The sequence below is a fragment of the Fringilla coelebs genome (assembly GCF_963513975.1).
Source record: "Fringilla coelebs genome assembly, chromosome: 1".
NCBI lineage: Eukaryota > Metazoa > Chordata > Aves > Passeriformes > Fringillidae > Fringilla > Fringilla coelebs.
The window spans coordinates 133,723,313-133,735,359 of NC_140028.1; the positions used below are offsets into that span (position 1 = coordinate 133,723,313).

The 12,047-nt window shown below is 35.0% G+C and overlaps 1 protein-coding gene across 1 annotated transcript in view; it reads left to right on the forward strand.

Annotated features, from left to right (window-relative positions):
* Window positions 1–12,047, forward strand: part of MALRD1 (MAM and LDL receptor class A domain containing 1) — a gene marked incomplete at both ends in the record, with an annotated part of 238,466 nt that overhangs the window by 68,785 nt on the left and 157,634 nt on the right. Inside the window, one exon of the mRNA XM_084210137.1 lies at window positions 10,187–10,274. Within this exon, the coding sequence (XP_084066263.1) occupies window positions 10,187–10,274 (88 nt within the window). The remainder of the gene's footprint in view (window positions 1–10,186; window positions 10,275–12,047) is intronic.

Below are 12,047 nucleotides of genomic sequence, written 5' to 3' on the forward strand. Positions count from 1 at the left end.
ACAAATATAAAACAATATTCTTTCTCCAACTATTATTTTTATCTGTTGTGCTATTTTATTTTTAATATGCAGTTACTTTTTTTATGGGTTTTTTATGACTTTGTCATAACAGTTTCATATCAAATACACATGTAATGAGCATACATCTTTTACATCCAAGCTCTTGTCATTCATCTTGTCTAGAGAGATAGGAAGTGCTGAAAGTCGTACAGAAGATACTAAGCTGGTGAGGGTACAGTCACATAGGCTGTTCTGCTTTTTCACCCTCTACTCTTCCTTTTCACTCCTCAGTGAGATATCTGTTCTTTGAGGGTTCTGATGATCTGCTCTGTAATAAGTGAAATGGCATCACAAAAATCACTCTTCAGTTATTTCTGCAATTCTTGCTATTTCTTGCTATTACATTTCTGTGGAAAGGGAGGATTGATCAACACCCTCTCCCCACCAGCCATTTCTGTCATGAAAAACTCAGAATTCTAAAGGTAAATTGAAATTTTGGTGTAACTCCAGTTTAAAAACTATTTTTATAGTGGTTTGGGATTCTGTTTCAGACAGAAAGTTTCTGCTGTGGCAGTTTTTGAGGTTTCAGAATGTAGCATTTTTCTTTCATGCATTTCTAGTGGTGATAATTATATTTCATAAAAGAATAGTACAGGGGGACTTATAGTAAACTAAATACCCTTTTTACCTATTTAAGACAAGATAATGACTCACTAGTCTTCTTTGTTAGCTATAATATCTTTTATGTAAGAATAATTACAACTTTATTTCCTACATAACAAGCTTTAGAACTATGGAAATTACAAATTTAGATCTTGTATCCCATTTTACAGCCCCTCAGAAAATTTTAATAGGTTTGTAACACTGATAGTTTTGTAGACTTGTGTGAATTTTTCAGTCTTCTTGAGTCATTAATTGATAAGCATCAGGTTAAAATTCTGGACTTATACTGGTGAATTCCAGAGCATGTAGCTAATCAAACTTAACCAAACTTCTTTGTCTGCAACTTCTCTGGAAGAGTGTCCATTACTCTTTATTGTTCCAGGGAGAAGTACTATTTCCTAGTGTGGAAAGCGCAGGAAGAAAGAAAACAAATCAAAGTAATTGTGTATTTACTGGGGGGAAAAAAAATTGGAAATGTTTGACCCTTTCTAGAGCACTTGGGTAAAGTGTGTTCCCTTCAGGAAGTGAGTTGCTTGAGATTTAGCAGAGTAACATCTAATCAACAGTGTTAAAAAAGCTTCATAGAGAAAGTTCCTTAGTGATTTTTCTGAATTGAGACAAGAGATGTATTCTATGAAATCATGATGTTACACAATCCAAGCAAAAGGAAATATTATTTTAGGATGGTCTATTGTTGTACAGCTCATTGCTGGTGAATGTTTTGTATACAAAAAACTACAAATTAAGTCAATAAGTAACTTGGAAAATTATCAGAAGCAAAGTCTGTTAAGGGCTAGAAGCACAATTATGAGGCTACAACCTCCCACCTGCCATGCACTGCTGAGTCTGGGTGGAACCCCTGTGTGCCAGGGTGTGGCATTGCTGGGGGTGATGCCATCCATGGAGGGACACACACACTGAGCTGTGGACGGCCAACCTTGCCACTGCACATCTGTGTCCTGCACTCTGCTGCACAGAGCTTTTGGTGCCTTGGGAGGCTCAGTCTTTTTGATATTCTAGCTGTGATTTCAGACTTTCTGCCATCACTTTCACCCTTATTGAACCGGGTTTGTTATTGTCAAGTGTTGCTAGCCTTCTGCCTTGATTTGATTGTCTACCTGCTCCCTTCTTCAGGGCCTCATTTCCGTGTTTGTTTCAAACTCATTTCAGGAGTTTGTTAATGTTTAGCTGCTCAGATACATATTTTTCATTAAAATCTGGTGTTGAAGCAGCTCTGAACTTATCAAGGACTTCTCTAAGACATTTATTATGTGTCTAATGCCTACTTGTGATCATTTTTATGTTATTGCTTTTGATCCATTCCCTGCTAGTAATTTCCACACAAAGATTTAGAGAGCATGGATTTCCACTCAAAAAACAGCTTCAGTTTCAATTTTCAATTTATCACTCCTCATCTTCCTTCTCCTACTCTTCTCCTTTGAACTTCCACTAATAAACTGCTGAGATTAGTATTCAGGAATTCTTTTTTTTTCTTATTTTTTCCCTGTCCTTTAAATGTTACCATTTGCTTTTGTTCCACCTTACTCCTCCAATATTACTTCAAATAAATGGACATCTAGATGCATTTGCGGCTTCTCAGTAGGTTTTTTCTGACTATTCTTCTTTGTTTCTGATCTGTTTATTGGCTTCTTTCATCCCTGATACCTCTTTGCATACTGCACAATATTTTGTGGCTTTTACATTTGCATTGTGCTGTTGGTTTCTAATCTGTTTAGAGTAATTATTCTCATTTAGTTTTCAGTGTGACGTTGTACAGCCTGTAGTTTCAGGCCCTCCACAGTTTAATGTGTAGTTGGCTCTGGAGCAAGTTTTTATTAATTGGCTAATATGGACCTTTAAATATCCAAATGCATTGGAATGGGAAGAGAAATTTTGCACCAGATAAAAGGTTGCTTAAATTTTCATCCAACCTGACCAGCACACTTCTCACCATCATTGTAAAAAATTTCTTTCTTCCTGTCCAATCTAAATCTCTTCTCTTTCAATTTAAAATCGTTGTCCCTTGTCCAGTCAGTATAAGTCTTGGAAAAAAGTCTCTCTCCATCTTTCTTATGAGCCAGCTTTAAGTATTGAAATGCTGCCAGAAGGTCTCCATATATCCTTCCTTTCCCTAAATTCAAATCTTTCATATTGTCTTCATAGCAGAGGTGTTCCAGGGCTCTGATCAGTTTTTGTGGCCCTCTCCTAGACCTACTCTTACAGGTCCATGTGGCTCTTACAGGTCCATGTGGCTCTTATGCTGGGGAATCCAGAGCTGGATGCAGTACTCCAGGTGTGGGCTCACCAGGGTGGAGCAGAATGGCAGAATCCCCTCTCATAGCTGGCTGGCCACACTTTCTGTATGAAGCCCAGGGAAAAGCCTACACAATTCTGTATGTTATTTTTTAAAAAAAAAAGAAAAAAAAACAACCAGCCAACCAAAAACAATTACATACCCAAAAACTCCAAAAAGTTGCTCTCTTACCTATGTTTAACACTCCTGCCTTTTTAGAATGCATCCTGGCAGGTGTGATGTGCAGAGACAGTTTCAGGGGGGCTGAGCTGTTCCAGAGGTTGTTCTGCCAGGCCAAATCATATGGATTAGTCCAAGTCTGTCCTGTTCAAGTGACAATGTCCTTTGGCATAGCAGCTCTAATTCTTGCACTTGTAAGAAGTGCAAGAATTAGAGCTGCTATACCAAAGCTCTCCACCATGCCCCATCCTCACAACAAGCCTCAAGGGGTTGTAGAGGGCCAGGAACAAAAGATGACATATCTCATGTTAATCTCATGCTCATACTTCATGCAGAGCTTGTATAGGCTCTAGTTTGGGCAGTTCATGCTCAGGTTTCCTAACTAGTCCACAGTCTAGGTCAGAAACAATGTACACGTAGAGTGGACAACATGGGTAGCAAGGCACTTGTGGGAAAGGGTGAAAAACAAATTTAAGACTTTGTGGTTGGTGGTGAACTTTGTGTTGATAGTGAAGAATATTCAATACCTACAGTATGAAGTGAAATACAGAGAATTTTCATGCTGAAAATATGTGTCCTACAATGTTGTGTATTTGAAAAAGAAGTAATATGAGTTTTTTAAAAAAATCATTCCTAAAAAATAATTTTGCCATTTTTGATAAATGGATTTCTGAGCATAGAAAACTGTGGAAACAAGGAAATCACATGAGGTCAGGAAAATACATTGTATAAACCTTCAGAGAAAATTTTGTGGGCTTAGTTCAGGTCTTAAAGAAAGATAGTGGCCTTTTGTTCAGTGCTAGCAGAATACTAAATAGATAATCCGCTCTAACAATAGAAATAATTTATTCTTTGTGCTATTGTTTTATTGATGTGCTGTGGAAAACTTGTCATGATGTCATCAAGTCACACGTGCACATAGGGAACAAGGAATAAGAATTTCTAATCTACCTTTAATAATGCCTTTTCCAATGAAAATTATATTATTAATTTCATGTTTATCATTTCCTTGCAATTCTTCTTGAGAGGGGAGAAAAGAAGGAGGATGGGGTGAGTGCTTTTTACCTTTTTTGTCCCTATTTACATGCAGGCTGCTCAAAGGAAATCACATAAAATAAAAATAGCCTTTCTATTCTCTACTGAACTGTCAAGTTCTGCCCATATTTTAAATATGGAAAACCTGAAGTAATGAAAAGTTTTCACCCTCTTTCAGAACCCCCATCCCTCTGAGAGGCTGTGTTGGGCCATTTTTGTTCAAGGGGCATCATGTAAGACAGGAGTTTTGTTTCCCTGAAAATTAAGAGTACTGTTTCACATTTCCTATTGATACTATCTTACTTACTATCTTACTTATTACTTATTACTACTAATACTTAGTACTTACTACTACTACTACTACTACTACTACTACTACTACTACTACTACTACTACTACTACTACTACTACTACTACTACTTAGTACTAATACTAATACTTAGTACTTATTACTACTAATACTATCTTACTTATCAGCAACTGCCCAACAGGAAAATAAAACTTGGATGACTTTACAAGGAGAAGGAAAATGTTAGTGACTTTTATCTCATGGCTTAACTGGATCTAGGAAATATAGCAGGAATATCAATATCTTTGAAAATATAACAGGAAGATCACAGGAAAGCTGTACTTTGTTGAAGGTTTAATTAAATTTCCTTCCATAAATCTATGCCTTACACCAAGCAGAGAGTTTTAAAAATACTTTTTTGCAATCCTTTTGTTTACTGAGTATGCTTATAGCAGAATTAAGAAACAATGTAGAAATCCACTCCTCCCACTGAAGTATATGTCAAAACTCTCATTAAGTGTAATGAAGACAGGATTTCATGTCAACCCACGCGTTCTGCTGATATCTCTATGTTATTGTTTCCTTACTTTGGGAGGTTAAGGCTATATGCATGGATGTAGGAGCAGCAGCTCTATGTAACTAAGTCAGGAAAAATCCTTTGCATGAGGAAAGGTCCTCATCATTAGGCAGAAGGTCTAATAATGATCCCTTTGCTCATTAGCATTTGCTGCTGAACAGACTGTTTATTACCACAAGTGTATTCACAAGCATTGAAAAGAAAGCAGTGAGTGACTCCTCTTAGGATGCTCCTTATCTCATCATGGAAGTATTGCCTTAGCAGTAAGCACTGCATAGATCAGATAAGTCTATCCATTCAGCCCAATGCAGACTTCCCTAGACAGAGATGTCAAGATGTCTTTCTGCAGCCCTTTATATTTTGGTATGCTCTACTGTACAAAAGGGGGGGACAGAAATACTCAGGTCATAACAAGTCATCCTGGTCAATGTGGGATACTTCTTTCAGGACCGTAAGTCCAAGGTATTTGATATAGTAACTGCCAGAATCCTGGTTTTTTGTTCGTTTGTTTGTTTTACTTATTTACATATAAAATCTGTGTTTGGGAGAAAAGAAAACAGACTTTGTATATCCTTGTAGATAAGTCAAAACTAACCATGAACTTAAGGTAGTTTAGATATAGTTTCATAATTATAATTGCTATATAGATGTTTCTCAAATGAGCAGGCTAAATATGTTGTTTTATAAAACTAGAATCTCAGAAATTTTTAGGCACTGACAATATAGTATTTCTGCAATATTTCTTCCAGTGCTAATATTACAGAATGACAACAGGATCTTTTCTCTTGAATGAAGTTTTGTGACCTTAATACAGGAAAGTAAAGACTCCCAGAATATGTAGTTATTAATCCCACCAATATTACTGAATAGTCTAAAACAGGATAGAAATGTGATTTATCCCTGCACTTTAGAGAAATGCTGTGAAAAACATCATAAATCAGCATGAGGGTTCACAAGCTTGTGTTGAAGTGTGATAAAGTGCTTTACTGAACTAGAACTAGTGTTTTTCAGTATCTTGTAAAACCAAGCACTGTAAAACATCAAATATTTGACACAAGATTTTTCATATTTGATGTGTGTAGCCTTAAGAATGCTGGTAACAATTCATTTGGACACCTGTGTGAAAGGACTTTATTTCAATTTTTGAAGTCTTGAGACATTAATTTCTAAAGCATTTTCAATGGTCATGAAAGAAAGGGGCTGATGAGCTTTGAAGAAGGGCAGTGTGATCTTGAGCTTTTCACTGGGTATGATTTAAATGATTTGGTGACCCAGTGTTGATAATCATTTCAGAAGCTGATGGCAGGTCTCCACTTGTGATTGCTTTTGGGTTCCATGCAGCTCATAACAGCTCTGATTACCTAAATCATTCCCCCCAAGAGAGGGAAAGCTGGGACAGACTGTGACAACCCAGGCATCCTTTTATTTTTTTTTTCCCAAGACAAACTGTTTTGCAGAAGGTACAGAGGAACAGGTCAGTGCCACATAAACAGAATGCAACCAGTGGACACCTAAGTGAGAGACTGGGGGAATAATCTCAAGTCTACAGTGCCTACTTTGTTGGAAGCTGAGGAAGCAGAGAAACAGAACCAAGGAAGAATAAATTGCTATGTTTGGACTCATCAAAGCAGTCAATATCTTATTTGATGTGAATTAATAACTACTCAAAAATTCAAAATCAAGTTTCTCTTTTTTTGAATAAATCCTTTTATGAAAGAATTGTATTTTCTTATAAATAGTTTCCCTTTTAATGTACTTCTTGAGAAATTATTATAGGAATAAATTAATGTGTTCTTGAAAAAATTACTCTAAAGTGAAGACTTATGACATGACTTGTGACATAATCATGGGATAAAAATATTTTTAAAAAAGGAAGATTTGATGCTCTGTTCTCTGTCTTTTCCTTTGTCTGTAATTACAAAAGTTCCATCACCTCATAAGGAATTTATTGCTTTTTGTTGAAAAGTTATGATACTATTTTCTTTATTCATCCCTAGCGTTAAAACATAGGGGTAGTTTACTTCAGAGATGAGTAGTGAAATGTGTGTGACTTTGCTTTTAGTAAGTTGCAACAAATTTTTTTATGGAAAAGTGTTTTGGCAGTTATTTGTGTGGCTGTTCTTTCCTATTCAAACCAAATCAAATGCTTTCTTGCCAGAAATCTTCATAGAAACCTAATTTAAATTACCGTGCTCTAACTAGAAATAAAAATCACTAAATAACCCTGTTGACATCTCCTGTGACAAACCTGAGTTACTGTTTGTCTAAATTACAAGTTGAATACATTTGAACTAATATCACTATTTTCTAGACATTTGGAAACCTTCAGAATTTTGAATATGCCACAGTTTTTGAAATTATTTCCATTCTATCTTAAACTATGCTTGTATAGAAATTAAGATTTTACTTTGGCAACCTTCAGTGAAATTGGCTATTGACAGAAATGAGCATCACTGTAAAAATTGAGCATTTGTACAGAACAGCATTATCTATTGTAATTCCTCTATTAAGACTTGTCATGACATCACTCTTCAAAAGCCTATTTTGTTCAAAATCTTAAGGGATCATTCTTTTTATGTATACAGTGTGTCATTCTAATGCAGTTTTTTTTCATGGAGTTGGGTTTTTTCCCCTCTTTTCTTTATGTCAAGTACCTTTTGATACCTTTATAGATTTCATTGAGTCTTGACCTTAGACTTCTGAAAACATGAAATTGGGAACTATTTATTCTCATTGAAATAACAAATGTGATGTGAAATGAGTTTCACAGCAGATGAATTTCCTAGAGGTTGCTTTATAATACCTTATGAAGTTTGCAGAATTACATCTGCCAAATTTATTAAAGCGGTCAAAGTTTAGCCACAGCTGCCGAGAGACTATGTATTGAGGCTCTAATCTCAGAAATTGGTTTTATTTTCAGTTTTAAGTGTATACCTATGGCACTATTACATTTTCTGTGTTGCTAATGACTTCATGCTATATTTCAAAGTATTGGCCTCCCCAGGTGATTAGAGAAATGTAAGAAAAATAATGTGGGTGGGGAGATTTTAAACAACACAATCATAACGATAATCTGTATAAGGGTGTTCTGAATTTAATTCCTCCTAGAGAACTGTGTCCTGTCACTTCTAACTTTGAATATTTTTAATCCTTTTAAAAATATATTCCTGCTTAAGGTGCAGCTTTCTTAAAGGAAATATGGGTGGAAGATGTTATATAAGCAGTTCCTCAGGTCATGTGTCTGTCAGGACTGGGGACATGGGCAAAGGCAGATATGGACACTGAAGCTCCTTGCACGTCCCACAGTGACATTCACAAGTGCACAATCCAATCCCAAGGAAAATCGTGTAGTTGTGAGGGTGTTTGAGTTTATCTTAGTAGTAGCTGTGTAATTAAATTAACTCACTGTCTCTTTTTCTAAATTTGAGCTAATTAATAAGTAATTAATTGCAGGTAGATAATAATTTATACTTTGAAAACAAATTGAAAATTATATTTAAACAGCTGCGTGTTTGCCAGTCAACATTACCGTGGAAGGAGATTTGCCATTTTGGAATAATAAATTTCCTTGTGTGGCTTTTCCAAATAGGAGATATTTTTGTTTGTCCTGTTTCCCATTCATAACCATTTTATTGCTATTGGTACCAGTACTGTAGCATTTTCCCCATTTTAATCTAAAATACCCAAAAGCCTGGGGTAACATTGTAAAGAAAATTTGTAGATATCCTGAGGGAAAAATAAGAATACCATATTGCTGTGAGAGCAATAAAAAGCAATGATGTCATTTATTGTTGTCATTCACATAAAATATATTTTGTGCTAAAATGGCCCATCTGGAGCATATCCATAGTAGGGGACATTTACCTGTCTTCTTTTAGCATAGTCATTTATTTTGTTTAATGGACATAATATATAAATGAAGTGTAATCATTTTTATTTACTCTGTTGATGTCAGCATCAGTAATAAATCTACAATTCACATGCAACTTCAAAACAGCAGAAACAAATTTGTCAGTGTTAACATATTTAGACTGATATTATTCTTTTACTTTTACAGGGTTAAGGCCATTCCTTGCATCATTTAAGTATTTTTCCCTCCTGTTGCAGGATCATAAATTTCAAGTGTAATGTTTAAAAGGTCTCTGTATATATCATATGAAAAATGGTTCTTGTTCAATATAACCTTTCTTTATAAATAAATTACAACAAAAATAGTAGAACTAACAGTACTTTGAAGCAGAACCTTCATATTTTTGCCACTATTTTTCCTTCATTAGTGTGTAGGGATTTTTTACTTAAGCGAGGAAAAAACTGAAAAAAACTACATTATAAATTTTATACAGCATTTCTGAAACTGAATGTGTGTGTAGCATGTAAAATAAGGATTTAAAACAATGGTAAAGAAATAATTTTTGAACTCTGTTGGATCAGAAAAAGCATCTTTTTTCCTTGTGTGGTTTGAGAAGGCTTTAATATTTTTATAAATAGGGGTTTATTATTTAGTTAAACTAAAAATACTCCTATCAAATCTTTCACTAATCACCTGCTAGATATTTATCACTCAGCCACAGACAGAAGATTTATTTAGTCTTCCAGAGAGTATTTCACAAACACCAACTTCTCCTATTCCCTGACTGTAGAAAATAATGAAGCAAATACAGCATTGACAAGTCTAATGAAACAGTAGAATATTTTTCTTTAAAAGGTTCCATAGCTCATTTCTTACCTGCCTAATTGTTTTCATCATAATGAAATTTGTATGAGTCTATATTTTTTTACATGAATGGTGCTATATTTAAGCATGATTAATGTTATTGCAGTAAGTACCAAAGTAGGTAATCATAATATGCCACTTATGATAATGTCTTGCCATCATTTTATATCACAGTGATGTTTCAGTGAATCTACACCATTGTGAAGCCAACTCTTCTGTTATGGTTCACTATGATTAATAAGACCACCAGTGAAAGCTGATCATAATTAATCGCTTTTGTAAATGGTCACTAAATATACTATATCCTCCAGAACAAATTTAATCTCTTTTAAGTGAGAAACATGGCAAATTACTCCTCTATCAATTAAAAAGAAATATTTAATGAGAAGTGGAAGTCACACTGAAAAATGCTTTTGTAATTCTTGTTTTCCTAGATTTTGGTGAAGGGTATCGTGGGAGATGGTTTCACTGGAGACATTGGACTTGATGATGTGTCTTTTCTGGGCTGTACTCTTTACAATGGTAAGAGTTAAAATGCACATCTCCAAGCTGTGAGCTGATCCATTGCTATCATTTGTCAATATTGCTACTAGAAAAGTAAAAAACAGGTGAAAATGTGAGTCAGGAAGTCCAGGCTTGTTTCTCTGCTCCTCATACTCTTACATCTGGGCATCAGGACAAAATAGGTTCTGCTGTGCATGTAAGGTCCAAAAGAGATCCTTAATGAGAAGTGTGCAGCTTCCATACACTTTTAGATCTTGAGTCTTAGAAGGTAAAAGAAACTTGGCTGTGTGTAAAGGAACTGAACTTTCATTCTGCCAATTCATTTTGATACAGCTTTCCACCTCCCCCCAATAGTTCTTAATGTATTTACTGTGCCAATTGCTCTCACGTGACGGCACACAAATAGTTCAGGTGATAGAGCAACCTGTTGTCAAAAGTCATTGTTACCAAGGGTAGAACAATCTCTACAGAATTGTAAAATATTATATCCCAAAATACATGTACTTCAAGACACCAGACTCAGGATGTGGAGCTCACCACAGAATAGATTTTAAGGGAGCTATTGTCGCTGCAGCAGGCAGTGCAGGGTTATATATGGTGTGACAGTTGCTCTAAAATCATGACAGGGCTGTAGAGCAGCAAACAATTTAAAACAATGTCTGAATATTAGAATCCTAGCATTTACTCTAAAACACCCTAGTGTAGATGCATTTTGTTCTGCTACTCCAAAAAATGTCTTATAGATATAATTAATGCTATGAAGAATATCAAATGTGTATGATATTTCTTTTGCAGAGAATTATCTAGTGTTTTACTATATTTATACATGGTAAAGCAGTTATTATAGCATTTTGGATGTGAAGGCTTTTTGTAAATACTCAGTTAATGGATTCTGTCTTATATTCAGTGCAGAAAATCTTAAAATAACTAATCAGAAAATCCATAAATAATTTCAAATTAGTTATGAAGAAAACTTTAAAGCTAAACAAGAAATTGGGAAACATAGAGGATCAGAGCTTCAAAGTTCATAACTAAGAAAGCAAAATCCACATTTTGTGTGGAAAGATAAATTGAAAATACTGAAGTATAATGGTGAACAAGAATCAAGGGGGTTTTTTTTTGTATATTTTTAAAATTGAGAGCAATTTTTGAGATAACTTAGGGTTCTGTCCTTATTTTATCTCCTCCATGCCATAAAAAATATTCCAACAGCAAAAAAAAAAAAAAAAAAAAAAAAAAAAAAAAAAAAAAAAAAAAAATCAAAAAGACTGTGGCAATAGCCTGCAAAATAGACAACAGCTATGGCATATTCCACCATATTTAACACCAGTAGTATCAGGTTGAAAAAGTAGAGTTCCCCTGTCCCTGCACTAGAATCAAGCACTGCCCGATTGCTTTAGGTCCACTTTAAGTGACCAAATACTGACAGGGAGAGATGGGCTTGACAGCTTGGTGCTAAAGTCTCTCATAAGTAACATGAAAAATGTTGAATCTTTTGAACCTTGAGTGTACTGCTTCAGCACATCATTTGAATGCCCTGACCAAAGGCTAATCAGTGATGCTTGCTCTGGACAAAATGGTATTCAATAAAGTATAGAAAATAAATTATTTCAAAATAGAAGTATCAGATCCTCCTTTCTTTTCAGGTGTTGTGAAGGCTATGGTTATTCAGAATTTCTTCTTCCATTTCAGTGTATCAGGAGCAGAGCCTTAAATGTGGCATTTGTATTTAAAAATCTCTGACCAATAAGGTCCTTGCTGTTAATCTGAGTTGTAGATAAATTTATCAAT